The following is a 19,868-nucleotide window of genomic DNA, read 5'->3' as shown; positions in this document are numbered from 1 at the left end:
GCATCGCACAAGAATCAGAAGCCCAAGTTGTTCGCAAGGAACTAGCGCTTGCACTCTTCGAAGGGACAGAAAAAGAAAGAATCGAGCCAACAAAGTGGACTTTGGGGTATTCGGTGCACAACACACAAATTCCATTTCAGAACAAGGCAGTTTGATCGCTTAAAAATCCACTTGCAGAGGCAATTTCGAAAAGAAACTAGGACGAAAGGAAACATGAAGGGGATTTGCAGGGGGTACAAAGGGTACTCGGGAAGAAAATGGACAGGGGAGGGGAGAGGGAGTCGACAAGGATCAGTCAGTGAGAGTAGACAGTCGAGCCATCAGACAGGACCGAAAAAGAGCCATGCCAATCAGCACTGCGGCCTGCTCTCAAGGACAGCCCGGGAAGAACTACGCCTGGTAGCCTCCATTGAAGTTGGTATTGGACTGGTCCCAGTTACCGGTGGGGGACATAGGCTGGCCACGACCGTAACCACCGGCATTGCCCTGGGTGAAGCCTTGACCGGGCATGCCAGGCCCAGCAAAGTTGTTTGCTTGTTGATCCCAGCCTCGGCCAGCAGGGGCAGGACCTGTCCAGTCAGAAACAGAACTTCAGAATTGAAGCTCAGAATACTCACCTTGGTTCATGGGGGCTGCCGGACCGCCATATTGAGGGAAGAAGCCGGGGCTGTTGTTGAAAGCAGCAGCATTGGCCTGAGGGGAGAAGTTGTCGAACTGACCCGTAGGAGGTCGATCTTTACCCCACTGTTACAATCAGTAAAGAACATGAAGCTGCGATGGAGAGCAATAACATACGCTGCACTTGAGCGGACGGCCGTTGACATTGTAGGCGTTCAGCTGGCAAATAGCCATGGCAGCATTCTCATGCGAGTCCATCTTGACGAACGCGAAGCCACGGTCGGCCTGAAGGCGAGTCTCGAGAACATAGCCGAAGTTCTGGAACAAGGGCACCAGGTCGTTCTGGGAAGTGTACGGGGTCAGGTTGCCAACATAGCATGTGGTCTGCCACTGAGGGGTCTGCTGGACGACCATGTCGTAGCTCTGAATGCCCTGTGTGGGGAAGTGGTGGTGGCCGAAGGGAGTGGTGGGAGTCATGCCCATGGCAGCCATGGCCTGCTGCTGGGAGATGGAAGGCTGACCCTTCTGGTTAGCCCAGTTGCAGCGGATGGCGCGAGATCCAAGCCACTCCCCATCCATAGCGTTGAGTGCCTTGTCAGCATCGGCGCGGTCCCGGAAAGCAACGAAGCCGTATCCGCGCGAGCGGCCAGTCTTCATATCCCACATCACACGAGCTTCGGAGACCGATCCAAAGGCGGAGAATGCTTGAGTCAAAATTTCGTCGTTCACTTCGTTACTCAGGTCACCAACAAAGATGTGGAAGTGGTTCGAAGTGTCCTCCTTGTTTGTGCTGTTGGACTGGTACGCCCAGTTCACTCGGATTTCCTAAGAGAGACAAGATGAGAGGGAGATCGTGAAATGAGCCTGAAAGAAAGAACCTACCGACTGGTGAATGCGGCGACCATTCAAGGTCTGCATCGCGCGCTCAGCCGCACCTGGGTCGTCAAACTCCACGAAGCCGTAGTTGTAGCCCTTGCTGTTGAACTGCTGCAAAAGTTAGTCGGGACACGTACACATAAGCGCCGAAGGAAATATCACTCCTCCCAGCTTCTCTGAGAAAGGGGGAGTGAATTCCTTCAACCAACACAACTCACATTCTTGTCCGGGATTATTTTCACGCTAACCACGTGGCCGGTGGTTTCGAAGATCTGCTTGAGGATGTCTTCCGTGACCCGGGGGTCAAGACCACCGACGTAGAGGGCTCGCTTGTTGGGCTCGGGCGCAGCACGACGAACATATCCTCCAGCGCTGGTGGGAGACATCATGCCGGCTGACATGGGAGAGGTGATGGCAGTGGGGATCGGGTTGGTGTTCTGAGGGATGATTACGGGCGGCCGCGGGGGAGGTGGCATATGGGATGGGTTGGTCTGACCATTGCCCTGGGCGCCCTCGTACTGCTGGTTCTGAGCACCAGCAGCCGGCTGGGGAGCCGAAGGCAAAGAGGGAGGGGCCGGAGCCGCAGCGTTCTCAGCCATCGTGTATAGGCCGGGGATTGCGGTCGGTAGGAACGAGTGTTGCGAAGATAACAACGGGTATATATGCCCGAGAATCGGTAGACGCGAGACGGAACCGATCAAAGGGAGCCGAGACAATGCAAAAGGTGCGTGGTGAGACCGACGAAGTATGCGTACAGTATAAGGGGGCGCGGGGAGGCCGCAAGTTCAAAAGGCCCAGATTGCTCAATCCAAACAAAGGCGGAGCACAGATAATACAAGGAAGCGGGTATACTTCCAAGTTAGCTCTCTCTGAGGGAAAGACCAAGAATAGATCGAAGGACCGATAAGTTGGAAAATAGGGACAAAGGTCTCAGGGAAAAGTCGAGGGAGCGCCGGAGATCAACAAAAGGCCGAAAGCTAGGAACAAAGAAAACAACGCAAGTCCCGATGCCAGCGGAGCCGCTCACAGCAGGCAAAGAAAGCAGAGGAAAAGGAAAAAAAAAATGGAGAAACAAGAGATAGGTTCAAGGGAGAAGACTGAAGACTGAAGAGAGGAAGAGAGGAAGAGAGAGAGTTAGCGCCGCTAGGGGTGGGGGAAGCCACCATCCCCCGTTGGGCTTAGACCCGTGTTCATGTGTACAACTTCGTACCACCGCGCCCAACTTGCTCTACTCTGCTCCGTTGTGTTGCCTTGGATTTCCGTTTCATTCTTGTCATGGCGACCTCCAACTATGCCAATCCCGACTCACTAGCTGAGCTCTCCGCCTTGGTGGAGCGAACGGTAGGCAGTTTCCGACCCGCCCAGAGATTTACTTGGAGCTATCGCTGACTCTCCCATAGCTGCTGGATACTGGGCGACTGTTCAGAAAGAATGGGTCGATGCCCGCGAGCACTCATTTGCAGCGCTCCATCCCGTTGTACTATGAGAGCTTCCAGGGTGCGCTGGACAATCTCTCGGAACAGATTGTGAGTCTGATTGGATACTCGGAGAGGTCGCGCCCTTCGTGATGATGACCGCCATCTGACCTTGGCATCGGTCAATGACTTCTCTCCCTTCAATGATCCCGCTGACACGGCACAGTTCATTGCCAAAGCATTCCTGGAAAGGGACTACGACGCTATCAAGGCACGGGAGGCGGCACCGCAACCCGAAGATGTGGTCATGAGCGACGCGGACCAGAAAGGCGCGGCGGAGGTGCAACCACCGCCCGCCGAGCAACCAGTTCCGATCGCGGAACCCACCAAGCTCGAACCCAAGGCTGAAGAGGGCGCAGTAGCCGAAGTGCCTCAGCCAACAGAAGTGGTGCCCGAGTCCCAGCCAAGCGACGACGCACCCGTGAAAAAGGAGAAAGACTCAGGGAATGAGGCTTCTGCAGACCAAGGATCTCCAGGAGCGAACGAAGCGATCAATTTCGACTCGGTTCTCCATGGAGAAGGTGCCAATTCCTTCGACCTCAATCTGGACTTTGGCAACGACGACATGGGCGACCAAGCCTTTCTCTCCGGGACGTTCGCCACCACAACTGAAACGAGCGCCGACAAACCGGCCACATCGGCGGCCGAGGACTCAACCAATGCTCCCGCTGGCGGGGGCGCTTTCGATCTCGAACTGCAGAATACGGGGATGGACTCGAATCCGTTCCCCGATCAAGGCACCGGAGATGACATTATGGGACCGGGCGAGTCAAGCTTCGACGACCTGTTCATGGAGTCCGAGAATCTCGGCGAGGACGGCACAGGCGACCTCAACAAACTGGAGGGAGACAGTCTGATGAACCTCAACGAGCTGGATGATAATTGGTTCAATTGATCCGGGGGGGTTATGCTAGTGAAGCCGGACTTCAGCAAATTGTACTTTTACGAGTGGGCGGGAGATAGTATCCCGATCTACATGCATCCACGTTCCTGCACCAGTAGCAAGTAGTGATGACGAGCAGATTAACCGGTTACCGTGTCATGTCCAACCTCGGGAAACCTGACACGAGACGAGTCATACTGTCACTAACTATATCAGATCGTCTGCACAGCCTGGGCTCTTATCGTAGATACGGGTGATACATAGTTCGCGAGTCCGGACCCAAACATCGAAGTACCCCGTGGAGTCACGTCTGCTGATGCTTAGCGGAAGATTAGCTCAGCCTTGTTCTTCCCTTTATTCTACAACCCCCGCAGTGCCGTTCGGGCGACTTGCACAGCCCCGGCGCCTCAATCTCGGCTGAGTCTCGGCTTGACTGCCTCAGCCAAAAAAAAGGCCGGTCTCGAATCCAATACGAATACGTAGATCATACAGAGTTGATTATAAAACACCATCGCGTGACTTACGGGAAACGTAAATTGAAAAGCCATAGCCAAAGCCAAAGCCAAAGCCAAAGCCAAAGCCAAAGCCAAAGCCAAAGCCAAAAAGACTGTGACGTAGGGCGGAACCTCAGGACCGGGCCCAACGATAATTAATCTTGGACCCCGTTCTTAGGGAGATCTTCAGAGAGCACGGACGGGGGCATTCAGGAAAGGGAAAAACTTCAGATTGCCTAGATTCCGCACCTCCGCCCTATGAGGCGTGGGGACGCGTCTTCCCGGGTCAGGTTTGGCCCTGATGAGGTCATCGCCAACTGTCACTGGCACGGACCCGCCTCAAGGAACCTGAGTAAAAGGCTTAAGTGGAAGTATGCTCGGTACGCACATGCACTCCCATGTACTCCAAGCACTCCAAGCACTCCATGCAGTATCCAAGCCTAAGCAAGAGCCGAGGAGCGTGACCTTTGAGGGGATCTGTGCATGCGTGGCGCAGATCTCCGTGCCAAGTACAACTCCGCGGGGGTACTTTAGGTTTCCAAAACTCTGAAAATCAGGGCAGTTGGGGATGTCTTCATACAAGGCCCTTCCCTTGGAGAACAGAGTTTTACTCGTAGTCGTACTCAGATCTCGTAGTTATACTCGATCCTCTCTAGGACCTCTCTAGGATAATCATTGACTGAGATGACGGTTTACATGCGACACCTCCAACCCCAACCCCGATAGATGTGCCCCCGGTCCGCGGACTAGTAATGTTGATGGCTATGCTAAAAAGACGCTGGGTGGGCGCAAGAGCGGCTTCGATGCATCACTGGGAACAGGGGGCCGATGCCGGGCTACCCGTCTTCCGTCTTTACCGGGGTCAAGTCAGTGATGTACACAGTCTCCGGCAGCAAGGCACTCATGGCAGAGATGCAGAGATGCAGAAATGCAGAAATGCAGAAATGCAGAAATGCCGAGACAACAGACAGACAGATTAGAGTTGAATAGACCTGGACATGGAGCAGGATCACGACCACCGATTCCAAATCGGAGAGAGTCTGTTAGTCAACCGCTGGGCCGGATCGCCGGATGAGAAGATGGGAACCATTTACCAATTGTCGTGTTCATGTCATCATCGATCGGATTTCCGCCGCAGTTTTTCCCGTGGGGCGTAGACCATCTAATCTAGCCTATCGTCCTTATAACCCGTGTTTCATCCCACTCTGGCAAAAACATTTAGGAATCTAGTGTCAACCCCGGAAGTCGGGTGCCACATCGTTCTCGTTCACGTTCACAACCGGGAAAGCAAAGGAACAGGACCCCGCAGCCAATCCAACGCACCGCTCAAGGGATCTGCAGAGCGGTGATCAGTGGGTGGAGGTGCCGTGTTCAATGAAATCAGCGCCCCGAGGCTTTTTTCTCCTCCTGCAAAGACCGGTGTGAGCTCCTTGCGTTTGAAGGGGTGCACAAGGGATTAGGCTGAAAAAAAAAACCACCCGAGTCTCACGCAGACCTAAGCTTTGGGTACGTGTTTATCTTGTGTCGCCCTCCTGCTTCTTTTTTGCCCTTCTCTTTCGGGGACATTCTCAAACGGTGTTCGCATTCCTGGTCCCCTTCTCCCCGCGTTCCTTCATCGTGGAGTGATCCATAAGCCCAGATTCATTATCTATGTACCCAACCGGTGGACGGTTTGTTCTAGGACTCTAGAACAGGAGAAACCCTTTGTCCCCTCATCCCGCGCGATCATGCGACAACCGATATCAAGATGATGGCAGCTCACATTATCCCCACGCAGGTATCCTCGCGGTCAGGATCTCTTAGTACTTCCCCGCCCGAGCTCGCGCTCCCTGTACCTTTACTCTCCAGCCTCATCCGCGCCCGTTCTGCTCGTCCCCGGACCGAGTGTCTTGACGTCGAAGAACAATTTCCCAAACAGACTCGGCGCGGTTCCATCCTTAGAAAGCTGGCGGGCCCACGTGAGAACGCGAAGCGCTTCCTTCGCCTGCGGTCGTCGGGAGTTCAATCGCCCATTCCCCCGCATCGATTACCCCCGTGCTCTACCCGGCCCAGGCCCGTTTCTGAGATTATCCTCTCGCCGTCGGACCCAAGGATCTCCCCTCCGGCGGATAGTCACATGCGTCCTGATTCCGCCATGACTACCGACGTTCTTCCTCGAGCGGTTCAAGACCTCCCGAGTGCCACCGCGACCCCGGAATTGACAACGCCCTTCCAACCACTTCGCAACGAGAAGATCGTCGCCACCGGTAGTGGCTTGACGGTGGGCATCGCCCTGACCGAGCCTGTGCTATATCTACAAGGCTATGACCAGAATGACCCATCTTCAAAGAAGTCCGCGATTCTGCGAGGGCAAATGCATTTGAAGGTCACCAAGTGTGTCAAGATCAAGAAGATCTCCATCTGCTTCCGCGGCCATGCGCAGACAGATTGGCCAGATGGTGCGACTTCCACCCCGGCCCCCGATATCGGCGCATACCAACTAACATCTCATCTCTTAGGCATCCCTCCGAAAAAGATCCATTTCCACGACAAGAAAGACCTTTTCACTCATGGCGTCGTCTACTTCAACCATGGAGATACCGCGTTGATGCAAAACGACTACGGAGCGCATTACTACAAGCACGCCAAACCCGCATCACCCGTGCCAGGTGGCAAGGACGGAGTCTCCTTAACGACTCGAGAATTATTTTCCAAGAGTAACTCCGTCACTTCTCTCGGCTCGACCACCGCTAGAGATGCCAAGCGCCTTTCTGCTCAGATCCCGCGCGGCCATTCACGAAGTTTCAGCAAGAATGAGCCTCCCGTTAGTTCGCATTCTCAACCGCAGCGCAACTACCGCATGTTCCCCGTGGGCGATTATTTGTATAGTTTCGAATTTCCAATCGATGGCTCTTTGCCCGAAACGATCAAAACAGATCTGGGCTTTGTGAGGTATGATCTGGAGGCCATTGTGGAGCGGTCGGGCGCATTCCGGCCCAATCTGTTGGGCACGATGGAAATCCCCGTGATTCGCACCCCGGCCGAGGGTTCATTGGAACAGGTCGAGCCTATCGCTATTTCACGGAACTGGGAGGATCAGCTTCACTATGACATTGTCATTTCTGGCAAATCTTTCCCGCTGGGTTCTCAAATTCCGATTGCGTTCAAGTTAACTCCACTGGCAAAGGTTGAATGTCACCGCATCAAGGTCTACGTCACGGAGAACATTCAGCATTGGACCTCTGACAAGAGCGTCCATCGGTTGCAGCCGGCGAAGAAGGTACTGCTGTTCGAGAAACGTGCGGAATCCGCCAGTACCAGTACGTACCCCGGCAGCTCCATGCGTGTCACCGCCGGGGGTGGTATCGATTGGGACCACCGCGCGGCTGCCGCCAGAGGAGAGGAGATCGTGGATCGAACTCGCACCAATTTGCTGGGCAATCTCTCCAGCGACTCCTCCGGTGTTGGACCGACGGAAATGGAGTTCAATGTTCAATTACCGAGCTGTCACGAGATGAAGGGCCGTGATGAGGGGCAGCGCCTGCATTTCGATACCACTTATGAGAACATCCAAATCAACCACTGGATCAAGGTAAGTCAAATCTCTACGGCTCGTCCAATTCGGTTATCTCAGGGGCTCATTTCAATTCTAGATTGTGCTTCGTCTTTCCAAGATCGACGAACGGGATACAGGTAAACGAAGACATTTCGAAATCTCCATCGACTCGCCCTTCCACATCTTGTCCTGCAAGGCTACACAGGCAAATATTTTCCTCCCCGCTTATACGAGACCGGCAACCAATCCGGAGCCACCAGCCCAGGAGTTCGAATGCGGCTGCCCTGGCGCACCCGTCGCATCGCGCGAGTACTCAATCGCTCAGTCCAACTCTGACCGTGAAGACGCTTCGACCAATATGCCTCGCCGAGCCTCAATAGCAGGTGGGCCGGTCGCTCGAAGCTTCACGAATGGATCCGGTGGCCTTGCCCGGCCCCCACAGGCCCATCTAGCTCATGAAGAGAGCAGACGGGATTTGCAGCGGGATGCTCCGAGTTTACGAGATGCTCAGCGTGTTCCTCGCCCCATGCATCTCCTCCGCACGCCCTCATTCGCCCCTCCCGCTTTCGATGATGTCCCACCGCCACCTCCCCTCGTCACTCCTCCGCCGGAGTACACAAGCATCGTGGGCAACAACGACCGCGAGACGGTACTGGAAGACTATTTCTCCCGGTTGTCATTTTACGAAGACCAGGACGAGGACGACCGGGGTCGAGGCCGCGTTGACGTCCCTCTTACCCCAGGCGGCCGCGTCAACCGAAGCATGGACGTCCCCCGAGAGTGGGTGCGTCTCGACGACTTCGCGTCCACATAATCTTTTTCGGGTGCGATACTGTACAGACGATTTGCATACGAGATCCGAGCCATGAAATTACGATTGTTCATACCGGAACTGGTGTAACGGGCAAATGTGTTGATTTTCTTTCTCAGCGGTCTATAGACTATGTTTTTCTCTCTTGTGATTTCAATTGGGATTTTCATGATTTCATGGGCATATGGGCCTGGTGTGGATTTGGATTCTCCGTCTGTTTATGTTCATGTTCCAGTTCACAGGGCATTCCGCTTGGGCCAAGGGCAAAAGGCGCGAGGGTGTTGGGGTGTTTTGGGAGGATTCCCCCTGGGCTTCTGCATAAACTACATTCCAATGGAACTATGCATCGATATTACTTGCAACTGCACTTATTTGACGCCCTGGAGATCTCGTAGATACAACTTCATAGAAGAAGTTGGCGGCAGTATAAAAAGCCAGGGCTCCACATGATAAGAGATAAAGCCCGCGTCCAACTGCCTGCCCCGGTTTAGACCATCTCCACACCCCAGGGTCCAGATGTTGGGAGTGTCATTTTGCACTTCTTTCATCCTCACACCCGGGTCTGGATCTCGCTTCGGCACTTGCAACACCTTATTTGAACGTCACCTCAGCATTGCGAACCCCGTTGTGCGCCTCCTGCACTGCTACTGCAGCATCTGCCCTCGGTCCTCTATCCGACTCCACGGTGAGTGGACTGGATCCATAATTTGATAGCGGGGTCTTCGATTCTAACTTTTGACAGCTACACACAACTCAACTGTCCCATTGCACAAAGTGCATTTTGATTTGAGCTTCACTCCGCGACCTTGACTTTGCGTGGTTACAACACGTTGACCCGTTGCAACCTCACACCCATCCACCATGGCGATCGAAGTCGTCGACCTGACCGAGGCCGACATCCCCGGCGCCATCCAAGTAATTCAGCAAGCGTTCGCCGACGACCCATATTACAAATGGGTATTCGATGCGCCCACGGTATGCAACCAGTCCTTCGATATCACTCATATCATGGAAACACTAACACCTCTCTCCCCGTAACGCGGTCGGTCCACAATCCGAACCCGTTACACTGAACGGGAGACTACCATCCAGTTCAACAAACAAAGAAACTACGCCTCACTCTCCGCTCGCTGCCACTGGGGCATCAACAACGCACTATTCCAAGTCGCAAAAGACACATCCTCGCCAAACTCCCCAGTCCTCGGTGTCTCCTGCTGGCTCGCACCCCAACCCGCCTCCCAACCGGAAAGCTGGTACTCCTGGACCCAGTCATGGATCCTCTCATTCAGCCAGTTGTGCAACAACGTCCGCTATCTAGGCCACGGGGGCCTGCTCACGAACCGCTACTGGATCTGGAAACAGAACCAGCAGGAAGCGCAAGCGCAGATCTGGGATGATCCTCGCGGTTATTACTTTTGTAATATTGCTGCTGTGAGTCCCGAGGTGCAAGGGAAGGGGATTGGGGGATTGCTTTTTAAGACCGTTTTGGATAAGGCGGATCGGGAGGGAATTAAGTGTTATTTGGAGAGCTCAAAGGACGTACCTAATGTGCAGATTTATGAACGAATGGGGTTTGAGATGAGGATGGAGATGGAGTGTCGCGATGGCGATGATGCTTGCATGGTATGTTCTGGCCTTGCTGGTTATGACTTTGGCTAATTTGTATCATGTGCCAGCTGTACTGCATGGTGCGGGATCCCAAGACCTAGTGATATTGCATTTGGTGTCGGAGTGACGCTTTCTCCATTTTTTTCATGACCTCGTTTGGGCGCTTTCTTGACCTTGGCAACACTTCATAGCAAAACAAATCAACTCTTTCCGACGCTTTCTTTTCCAAGGTTCTCGCACATAATCTCCGATTGCAGATGTCGGAGACATCGAGTAACTCGGATCCCCAGACACGGAACATTACCATAATGCAATCTCCAAACCCGCCTGATTCCCAACCAGCCCCAAAGCCCAGGCCCACCATCCATCCCCATTGACAGACAAACGAGCTCTGCAAATGGCCGTGTACCCGTGCAAGACTTATCGTCTCAAACGCCAGCTACAATGAGCCATCCACCCCGGCAGTAGGGCAGTAGTATATTTGCAGACTAAGAGTGATATATCAGAAAAATTAAACTTCGCGCCAATGAAGCCAGGGACGCTGCATATGCTGTCAGCCTTGGCCGAGTTGTCTCAGAAGCAAAAGCCCCCTTTTCAAGGTTCGTGGGAAGCGGGTTACCGGTTGGATCTAACGGCTCGAGATTTGCTAGATTAGCTCGCATAGATCCTGCGTCGGTTCCCGTCTGTTTCAGGATTGGTTCGATTTGAATGGATGTGTGAATTTGAGCTGAAATTAAGGTTTGGTTCAGATCTGGGTAGTGAGTCTTTCGGAGACACCAGAGCTTGATGGTTTGGAAAAGGGGCACCCCGAAGCAGTGGCTTTCAAGGTTATATAAGATTTTTGGACTGCTTCAAGAGCTTGTTGACTTCTGCTCCACATAGTCTTGACTTGCGTGGTGCTTATTGAGGAGACAGAGCATTGAGGTACGTCTCAATGAACAATAAGCATTTCTACGGTCTGAATTGTGAGTATACAAAACCCCTAGAATGAGTCTGCATTTTTCGAAGAGACCCTGGCTGATAAAACCAATGAAAAGAAACTCCGCTCATAAGCACTATGTTCATTATCCTATATCGCAAGCCTCGCGGGCCGTGGTCTATTCTTCGATCAATGATTGCCCGACGCCAACAACTTAAACGAAACGCTCACGCAGCAACATTTCCAGCACAGAAACCCGAGAAACGAGATGGAACATCCAATGAATCCAACGTCCAAGATCCAGCGACCACGCAAGAACCTGACCTCCACGCCACCCGAACGACCAAGAGAGATACTCCATGTTGCAGCGACACGGAACTGATTGTCAGCCAGTTAGCGGGGCTGGCTGCTACTATCAGTCGATCGTCCCCCGGAAATACGGCACATAGCAAGAGATCTTCGTTTTCTTCTTCCGTCGTGCGCACGGTCAACATGCAATCCGGTAGCAATAGCAACAACAAGGAAGAACCCCAAGAGGAGAACTTCCACTATCTGCGAAGTCTGATCACCGTTTCCTGTCCTTCACAACACTCCTCCAGGCCGAGCTTGGATATCTCAAATGAAGAGAAAAGGAGCCAACCGACAAGCCGCAAGCGGGCCTCTTCAAGGCTAAGCCTGCGTCTGGGGGATCTACCGCGGGTTCCCGTCGTGCCGAAAGTTTCACGAAAGCCCTGCCCTCGCTATACCTGCTTACCACCCGCGTGGACGCCCAAAGCAATCACCGTCCGACCGGAAGTCCGCTTCTGAGATTAAATTCTGTGTGGTTGATTGAGAAATACGCTTGGCATGAAAGCGGGATGTTTGTCCATAGGATAATACACTACCATCCACGAACCGATATTAGAAGTCCCACTTGGAGTACAGTTCATTAACCCAGTACACGGATCAGCCCACTTGACTAATGCCATAACAGGAACCCTGCATAAGCCGACCCCACCATCTGGGGGTTGAAACACCAAGTGGAGTGTCCTAGAGCGATCGTCGGGTGCGGCAGACGATTTGCATCCCCTGCCAAGATGACGTTCAGTCCTCATTACCCACCGGGCCGTGCCGCATCGGCTATTTCGGACAATCCATGGAGTAGCCTGTTCCCGACGAATAGGATTGGATTAGAATACCCATCTATGACAGCGATGAGGATCACACATGTGCTAGACAAGATGATGTCAAGCCTACCCCCCGGCACGGGAAGACGGCAGAAACAAGATGTGTATTCCAAGGCACATTGTGGCGGCGGTCTCCGCACGAGATTAGACGATAACGATTAGTTTTGCAATTGGCTTCATTTCAAATTCCAAGGTTGTCCTGTCGATCTTCCTTGCTCATTTCCTTTGACGGTTTATGTATCTTGGTCCGCTTCCAAAAAGTGGATAACGGCTGTGGCTTCGGTACTCCACCCGAAATCTCAATTTCCGCACAGACCGCGTGATAGAGCTGGAGCCGTTAGAGATGGTTCCTGATTTGGCTGCGAGGTCTTCTATTACGTCGGGCGTCCAACGGGGTGGATCTTTTGGAGTCTCTTCCTGTCCGTGCGTTGAGCTTGAGAGATGGGGTGTGACAATCGTACGATGGTGTTTATGATGAATGGCCATGAGGCGGATAGTCGAGCTAAAGACGGCACATGGGTAGGCTAATTAGGTCGAAGCCTAAGGAAATGACGTCCGGTTTGTTTGATGCGGGTGAATCCCTGTCGGTGGCTTAGTCATTGAAATGATAGGGGCTTGCGGTCAGACAGCTGCCTTCAGCCTGGAGCTTGCCCATTACACAGAATGAAGGTCCGCGCCACTCTATAAATGCCAACGCGGTACTAAACTCGAAGCATGTGAAAGGGCCAGGAAGAAAATGTTAGGGGCATTGACTCTTGGCTCGCAAGAACGTGTTGAAACTGCAACCCGCGTTTTCTTAGTGTAGACACAGGAACTTTATACTTACCAATCCTACTGGCACGTGGAAATAAACCACTGCAAGAGCTTTACCTTCAAAAGCTTTGCGGACGGGCCGTGCCCTTGTCAGTTACAGATCCATCGACCACCATAATCTTCAAGCGCTTAAAACTTGCAAGATTGCCTTTGGACCGGTAAAACCCCCCCATGGGATAAGATGTTGATATCGCCCACCATAACTTGTTTACCCCAACGAGCGCCCGACACTGCATGCAATTTTATTTATATTGGACACCAACAACAGGTCCTACTGACGGTTTAAAGACCCATATGTCTTATTGCGCAAATTGAGCAGATTGTTCCATGCAATGATGCGATATTGAATGCAGCCCCACGCGGACAGACGGAGCATCTGCATAATCCTAGCGCAAAATAAGAACATAGATAGTCTTTTGGGCCCCCGGGAAATATTCGAACTCTCGGCAGAAAAGGACGGTGCAGCCGCTGGCATGTGTGAGACGGACTGAGCGTCCCATGGCTCAAGGTGCGTTCGTGGCTAGTGCAATTGACAGGGATTTAGTGTTCCCAACATTGCTGTGCCCTATCCGGCACTTAATCGTCCTCGCCCTCGGAGCACATACCGAGTACAGCTCGGATCTTTTTGTTTTAGGGTAAACCGGTGGTTAATATACCTGCTTACAGATTTCCCCTCCTCTTTCCGAACCTTCACCTACTATCCGCTTTCTGGAGACCTCGGATGTGAAAGTCATAACGCGCCCTAACCTGGCCCCTCCTGGCGCCCCCTAAACTCACCCTAGTCTGAGCCATTCCTGCGATTGCATCATTTTAAGCCACTGCTCCACTGGCATTGATAGAGGGTCTTGCTGAGACCCCGGGCCGGTGAATAAAGTTACGCCGTCCACACTCTGATTGATTACGGACATCTTTTAGCCAATTACCCGATTCGCCAAGAGCGCGATACGCCTGCTAAAAGGCTACAGGGATGCCTAGAAATCCCATGCAATTATTGGAGCATGGGTTGGACAAGAGTGATCTAGGGTCAAAGAGTCAACAATAAGACAAGACCAGACACCTTGATTACCTGCAGCAGGTACACAAGCGCGAAGCTTCGTTTCAATCGATACCCCAACGCCTTCGGAGATTTCGTGGAGCTGCAGAAAGTCTCGATAAGAATCTTTTTTTCTCCCCGGGGCCTTTGGCAGTCTCAACGTCCAAAACAAACATACATGCACCTTACCCCTGCCTCTCCGGCCGCGCAGCTGCAATGCGCGCCCCATCGAATTGAGGACGGTCTCGATCGAGAAGGCCCTCCCTACAACAGTACCTCAAACAGTACCTAGAACAATACCTTTGACATGGAGATGTATAGTGCAAGGATGTTCGGGATTTACGAGCGAGGAGCGTCGCGAGGATTGTGTTGTCGTCATGCTACTGAGCTGGGACCCCCTTTCCCCCTGGCCTCTGTGCGGGATTCAATGGGAAATAGTAGAACCACGTTGCCCGTGCGGGACCCCCCAAGGACCCAGACCTTAATCGACGGGCTCCCTTTTAGATGGCCATCGGGTCCGAGCCCGGAAACGAAAGATCCTTTTAATGTGATAGCGTGCTCGAATAACATGTGATTAGAAAAAGATGCAGGGGTCGCGCCCTTGTCTTCTGAGTCCAAACAATCCAGTCGTAATCGTACAGGGGATCAAAGAAATCCGACGGGGGAAAGGAAGAGAAACAAAGCGCAGTCGAAACCGAAAAAAGAGTAATCGCTTGGACCGCAAACCATTATCCAAAAATCAGGTCCCGCTCTAATATAGCATCCGTGCAGAAATAATCCCATTTGAACACCGGACCCAATGAGATGAGGAAATTTAAGGCCAGGACGCAAGTAGGGTGCAAAAGGCCCCCCCCCCCCCCCCCCCCCCTCCCTCAAAAAAGCAAAAAACAAAAAAAGTACAAGGGACAGCAAAGCAAGGCAAGGTAAAGCAACGCTTCTTTGAGTAATCCGCAAAGCCAAAGCCAATAACTCCACAGAACTCAGAAAACGTACAAGGGACCCGGGTGCCGGGCACCAAAGTTTAATTGGAACGGGCCCCAGAATCCGAGATGTAAATGGACAATGTCGATCAGGGCCGCACGAATAACCGTATTTCAAATCGAGTGCTCGGCATCGTCATTCGGGGTTTTGGGTGGACGGTCGAAAGAGAAGGTTAGGCTATAGCCGAATGACAGTTCTTCGTGGTTGTTCGCAATGCCTAAGGAACGCCGGACGGGGCGAGACAGGATTGGAAACAGAGTGGGGTCTTTTCGGGCGTCGCGGATCGACGCCTGAGGGCATTGCTGAAAATTCATCGGCACAGTAGGCATTTGCCTACGACTATGATGAACCGGTCGTGCGGGCTATCTGAGCAGCGATTGTCCTTGTTGCCATCCAGGGAGGTGCGGAAGAAATGGGCGCTGGGATTCGAGCAGGTGCTATAGATGTAATAGTTTTTGAAATAGTTGCACATTTTGATCCCATGGGGACGCCGGGTGAAGGAATGGAGTGTGTAGAGTCGAGAGGTCGAGACAGGGAAAACGGGAAGCGGTGCGAGTATGTATCACGGCGATTGCGACATGTAGGCCGTCGAGAGTGAATAGTGTATGGGGAAAGAAAACACCGGACAAGAAAGGGTTGAACGTGTCCCCGAGTAACGGTGGGAGACGGAGCGAAAAAATAAGAAAATCGGAACACACAGATAGATGCCTGTCAATCGCAAAGCTACAAGGGATTTACTCCATAATTCCACACCTCACGTCGTAAGAAGCAGTATAGTACATTCTGGACGCTTTTGCCCTGTTTCCCCCCTCACCCCCCACCCCACCGGCAGTAACCCCCTAAAAAAATACCTTGGCCCAAGCGGGTCCTGCATAGAGGGTGGCTTTGATCTATGGTTTGACCGTTGTAGAAAACACGCCCGAAAGGACCAATGCCGGAGATTTGCCCAGGACTATCAGGGACCACCCTTCCTTCCCCCGATGCCGAGACCTTCCCCCCAGTAGTCTACCAGTCTACCTCCTGCGGCATACTATTCATCGGGTAGGTGGGAGATCGACGCGGTTTCTCACAGCCGTTGGCGCTTCTTCCACTCACACGTGGCGCTAGTCAGGATCTTCATGCATGAAACAAATACGTCGTGAGACGTAGCCAGCGCGTGTGGGAACTGTTACATAGCGGAAGAGAGTTTCCGAGCGACAAGGCTTCACTTCGATGTCAGGCGATCTTCCGATACTCCATCCGGTGACGACTGCTGTGTGTTCCTACATTCCGCTACTTGGGCAACCTTGTTGGAAAAGCCGAAGATACGACGATTCCCGTTGGGCGGGTCGGAGAGACCGATAGGCTCCAGGGAAAAAAAAAAAAAAAGGAAACATGGAGTAAAAATTAAACTAATTAAAATTGGAACTTCGACGTTTGAAACCCCTGTTATCGAGTGCTATCCATTGATTGGAGGGAACCCCATTCGATCGAATGACCACGGGCGAAGCCCTAGCCAGCCAAATGGGGCCGGAAAGGGCGAAGTTCGTGGACTCTACGAGTGAGTTGAGCGAGCCATGGGTAGGAAACGGTCCGAACTGCCCTTATACCGCACCCAAAAGGAAAGGGGGCGGGCAATGTATACCAACCAGAAAGGAGATTGGCAAATAAGAATCGTTAGGGTAGTAGCGTCGATGGGGCCTAACTCTCCGATTTTGTGCGCCATACGCCCCAAAGTCTTGACTGAGCCGTGTTTCCATCTCCGACCCCTCCGCGAATCAGAAAAAGAAAGTTTAAGATTTCTCGGCATTCTCCAGATCGAAAAGCTCCAGGAACAATCTCTCCACTGGGGCCACAACTTAGCTCCGTCGGTTGATGACGCCCTTTTCTTTTAGTTTTGATCGGGACGACTCCCAGATGTCTTGGATTTTTGTCGATCCACCGTGCGTGACGCAAAAGGACCATCGGCATTTAATTGACTCCGTGGATGGCGAATTGGCCCATCGCCATCGCGCAAGGTTGCGATACCCTGCGCTTTGTGGAGCGGTTGGGCAGGGGTGGAGAGGGGAAAGAAAAAAGCTGGGGTCGAGATGATTGTTTCGAGGGAATGAACCTTCATAGAGTCCATCATACGCCAAAGCAGCGCAGAATGGAGACCGGCAGACATCGGCACAGCACAGTCAAGCAACAGGAGATGGTGGGACAGCGAGTGATGTTTCGAGTGCAGATGAGGGCCTATCCACATGCCCAGTTCTTCAATGGTCGAAAGTCTCCGTGGGATCCACGAGCAGCGATCCCATTTTGGGTCGTTGTCTCAAGTGGATGGTGCGGTCGGGCTTTGAGATCCAATTGTGCGGCCGGGCGATACGGACGCGGCGTGGTTCTGGATCTCTAGCCCCAAGTTTATCGGGTTGTGGAGCCATTGCAGTTGCCGTTGGGACTCCGCCTCGGATAGAGCCTCTGCGGGTTGCATGCGCCGAAAAAACTAGCAATGTTCCGGGGCAGGCCCTGGGACTACGCAGCCTCACTATCTCACATCCTTGAAATCATCCTGCGACCAGAAAGGGCGGTCCTGCCTCGTCTTTCCGCATGATCGTCCGGCCCGAACTCGGACCCGAACCCGATCACGTGGCACTGACTCAGCGCGTGGCCTGGGGAAACGAAGCTAGTCCCGATATGGGAAAGCAAAAATAGCCGCTCACTTCATCCCGTGACCTTCTCCCCCTCGCAGACGAAAACCTCAGCCCAGCTTGCCCTTGACATTGGCCACGACACTCATTTGAAAGAAAAGAGCCTCACCTGTTGCTCTGGGGAAGAGAAGAGTGGGAGCAGAGCACCAAAGCGAGAGAACAGGCAGCGCTTCCCACATCTCTTAGTCGTCATCCTCTCTCCACCGTTCCACCGTCGTTGTGGAGACAGCGTTCGCTTTGTGACCGCCCACCGCAACGGGAAAGCCTCTGTTTGTTGTTGTACCACCCGACTTGAATAGCATCATGGGATTCGGCCAATTCGACTCGATATGCGAGAAGGTGCCACTACCGCTGTGCTCCATGGTGGGCCCGCCCTCGTCGATCTCCGGTGCCACGGGCATCATCTCCAACTGCTATGCGCGGAACATTGAGGTTGCGAATACAATCATATTCGAAGGTGCCGCCTCGTTTATGCACATCATTGCACTGGCCATGACGGTGATCATGATTCTTCACATCAGGTCCAAGTTCACCGCTGTCGGTTCGTCTTACTCAATGGTGGACTATTAGATATGCGTTGCTAACATATTCTCGATGCTGGTAGGCCGCAAGGAGATCATCACCGTCTTCTACATCTACTTGGCGCTCACGATTTGCTCTCTCATCATTGATGCGGGTGTGGTTCCTCCGAAGAGCGGGCCGTTCCCGTATTTTGTAGCAGTGCAAAGTGGTTTGGTATCGGCTCTTTGCACTTGCTTGCTGGTCAACGGCTTCGTGGGCTTCCAGCTGTACGAGGATGGCACTGCACTGTCGGTGTGGCTGATTCGTATTAGCTCCGTTGCCATGTTTGCCATGACCTTCGTGATCTCTCTGCTGACCTTCAAGTCATGGGGCGGATTGGGACCAGAGAACACCGTTGGCTTGTTTGTGGTGCTTTATCTCTTCAACGCCATCTGTGTTGCAGTGTACATCGTCATGCAATTGTTGCTGGTTGTGAACACGCTGGATGACCGCTGGCCGCTTGGCAATATTTGTTTCGGCCTGCTGGTCTTCATCATCGGACAGGTGATTCTCTACGCATTCAGTGATGTCATCTGCAACAACGTCCAGCACTATTTGGACGGTCTGTTCTTTGCCACGTTCTGCAACTTGCTGGCAGTGATGATGGTCTACAAGGTAAGCCGTGGATCCCCGGGATCCAGTGTCTACAAGAGTGCTAACACAGTCTAGTTCTGGGACTCAATCACCACGGAAGATCTGGAATTCTCGGTCGGAGTCAAGCCGAACACCTGGGAGGTCAAAGAGCTGCTTCCGGAAGAAGAACGGCGTCAAACTGTCTACCAAGACAACAATTCCGAATACGCAGGCAGCTTGTACCACCACCGTGCCTCGAATTACGGCCATCACAACTACTAATCGTTTCCCTTCTTTGCGTGTACATGTGATCATTGATCTGATGGTATTCAAATTCGTCCCATACATTTAGCTTTAGGCTTATTTTCAAACCTGATTTGCGTCTCAAGGGGGTGCATGTATGGTTTTTAATTTCATAGTAACTTACGAAGTGGGTGGAGAGTCTCGAGATGAAATGAAACGTCACTTTGCATCCCGCCTACTATTTTGGGTCAACGGCGTTCGTGGGATAATGGTTTTTCAATAGTTCAATCTATTCATTCTGCGCTCGGGCACTAGTTTCATGAAAGATGCGCTAGTCTATAATGACGGACAAAGGGGATTGCCATGGATGTGTATGTCTCCGGCACCATGAAGTATCTACGTGCTGGTTCAAAACCAAAGAGATAATCCTCTTATCGCAGCCAGCGGGTAGAACACAGCACCTCTGTCCAATGCCACGTGAAGCAAGACTAGAATGTCTCGGAGTCATTTTGCGTCATGGCCATGCCAATGAAGGCCGTTAGGCGATGGCACAGAGGCTTGTCAGAGCTGAAACGAATGACAAGATCAACGTGGCCCTGATCCGCAAATC

At 52.7% G+C, this 19,868-nt stretch overlaps 6 protein-coding genes across 6 annotated transcripts; 5 read left to right on the top strand and 1 right to left on the bottom strand.

The window, feature by feature from the left end:
* Positions 1 to 34: 34 nt before the first annotated feature.
* Positions 35 to 2,093, bottom strand: N7498_005342 (uncharacterized protein; the record flags this gene model as incomplete). Its single annotated transcript, XM_058452404.1, has 5 exons — positions 35 to 569; positions 618 to 744; positions 796 to 1,443; positions 1,501 to 1,605; positions 1,713 to 2,093. 5 exons carry the CDS (start codon positions 2,091 to 2,093, stop codon positions 391 to 393), a joined length of 1,440 nt encoding a protein of 479 aa, XP_058308942.1. The 3' UTR covers positions 35 to 390.
* A 676-nt stretch (positions 2,094 to 2,769) lies between these two features.
* N7498_005341 (uncharacterized protein) lies at positions 2,770 to 3,864 on the top strand (the record flags this gene model as incomplete). Its single annotated transcript, XM_058452403.1, has 3 exons — positions 2,770 to 2,835; positions 2,895 to 3,020; positions 3,136 to 3,864. 3 exons carry the CDS (start codon positions 2,770 to 2,772, stop codon positions 3,862 to 3,864), a joined length of 921 nt encoding a protein of 306 aa, XP_058308941.1.
* Positions 3,865 to 6,093: 2,229 nt separating this feature from the next.
* On the top strand, positions 6,094 to 8,695 carry N7498_005340 (arrestin family protein; the record flags this gene model as incomplete). Its single annotated transcript, XM_058452402.1, has 3 exons — positions 6,094 to 6,784; positions 6,845 to 7,917; positions 7,979 to 8,695. 3 exons carry the CDS (start codon positions 6,094 to 6,096, stop codon positions 8,693 to 8,695), a joined length of 2,481 nt encoding a protein of 826 aa, XP_058308940.1.
* An 858-nt stretch (positions 8,696 to 9,553) lies between these two features.
* N7498_005339 (GNAT family N-acetyltransferase) lies at positions 9,554 to 10,401 on the top strand (the record flags this gene model as incomplete). Its single annotated transcript, XM_058452401.1, has 3 exons — positions 9,554 to 9,667; positions 9,785 to 10,315; positions 10,369 to 10,401. The coding sequence occupies 3 exons, from the start codon at positions 9,554 to 9,556 to the stop codon at positions 10,399 to 10,401; spliced, it is 678 nt and encodes a 225-aa protein (XP_058308939.1).
* A 1,010-nt stretch (positions 10,402 to 11,411) lies between these two features.
* On the top strand, positions 11,412 to 12,026 carry N7498_005338 (uncharacterized protein; the record flags this gene model as incomplete). Its single annotated transcript, XM_058452400.1, has 1 exon — positions 11,412 to 12,026. One exon carries the CDS (start codon positions 11,412 to 11,414, stop codon positions 12,024 to 12,026), a length of 615 nt encoding a protein of 204 aa, XP_058308938.1.
* Positions 12,027 to 18,074: 6,048 nt separating this feature from the next.
* N7498_005337 (chitin synthase export chaperone) lies at positions 18,075 to 19,384 on the top strand. Its single transcript, XM_058452399.1, has 3 exons — positions 18,075 to 18,422; positions 18,486 to 19,057; positions 19,112 to 19,384. Exons 1-3 carry the CDS (start codon positions 18,185 to 18,187, stop codon positions 19,295 to 19,297), a joined length of 996 nt encoding a protein of 331 aa, XP_058308937.1. The 5' UTR covers positions 18,075 to 18,184; the 3' UTR covers positions 19,298 to 19,384.
* Positions 19,385 to 19,868: the final 484 nt, after the last annotated feature.

The sequence above is a fragment of the Penicillium cinerascens genome (genome assembly GCF_028974065.1).
Source record: "Penicillium cinerascens strain IBT 15544 chromosome Unknown contig_5_segment0_segment0, whole genome shotgun sequence".
NCBI classification, from domain to species: domain Eukaryota; kingdom Fungi; phylum Ascomycota; class Eurotiomycetes; order Eurotiales; family Aspergillaceae; genus Penicillium; species Penicillium cinerascens.
This window is presented reverse-complemented; position numbering and strand designations above follow the sequence as displayed.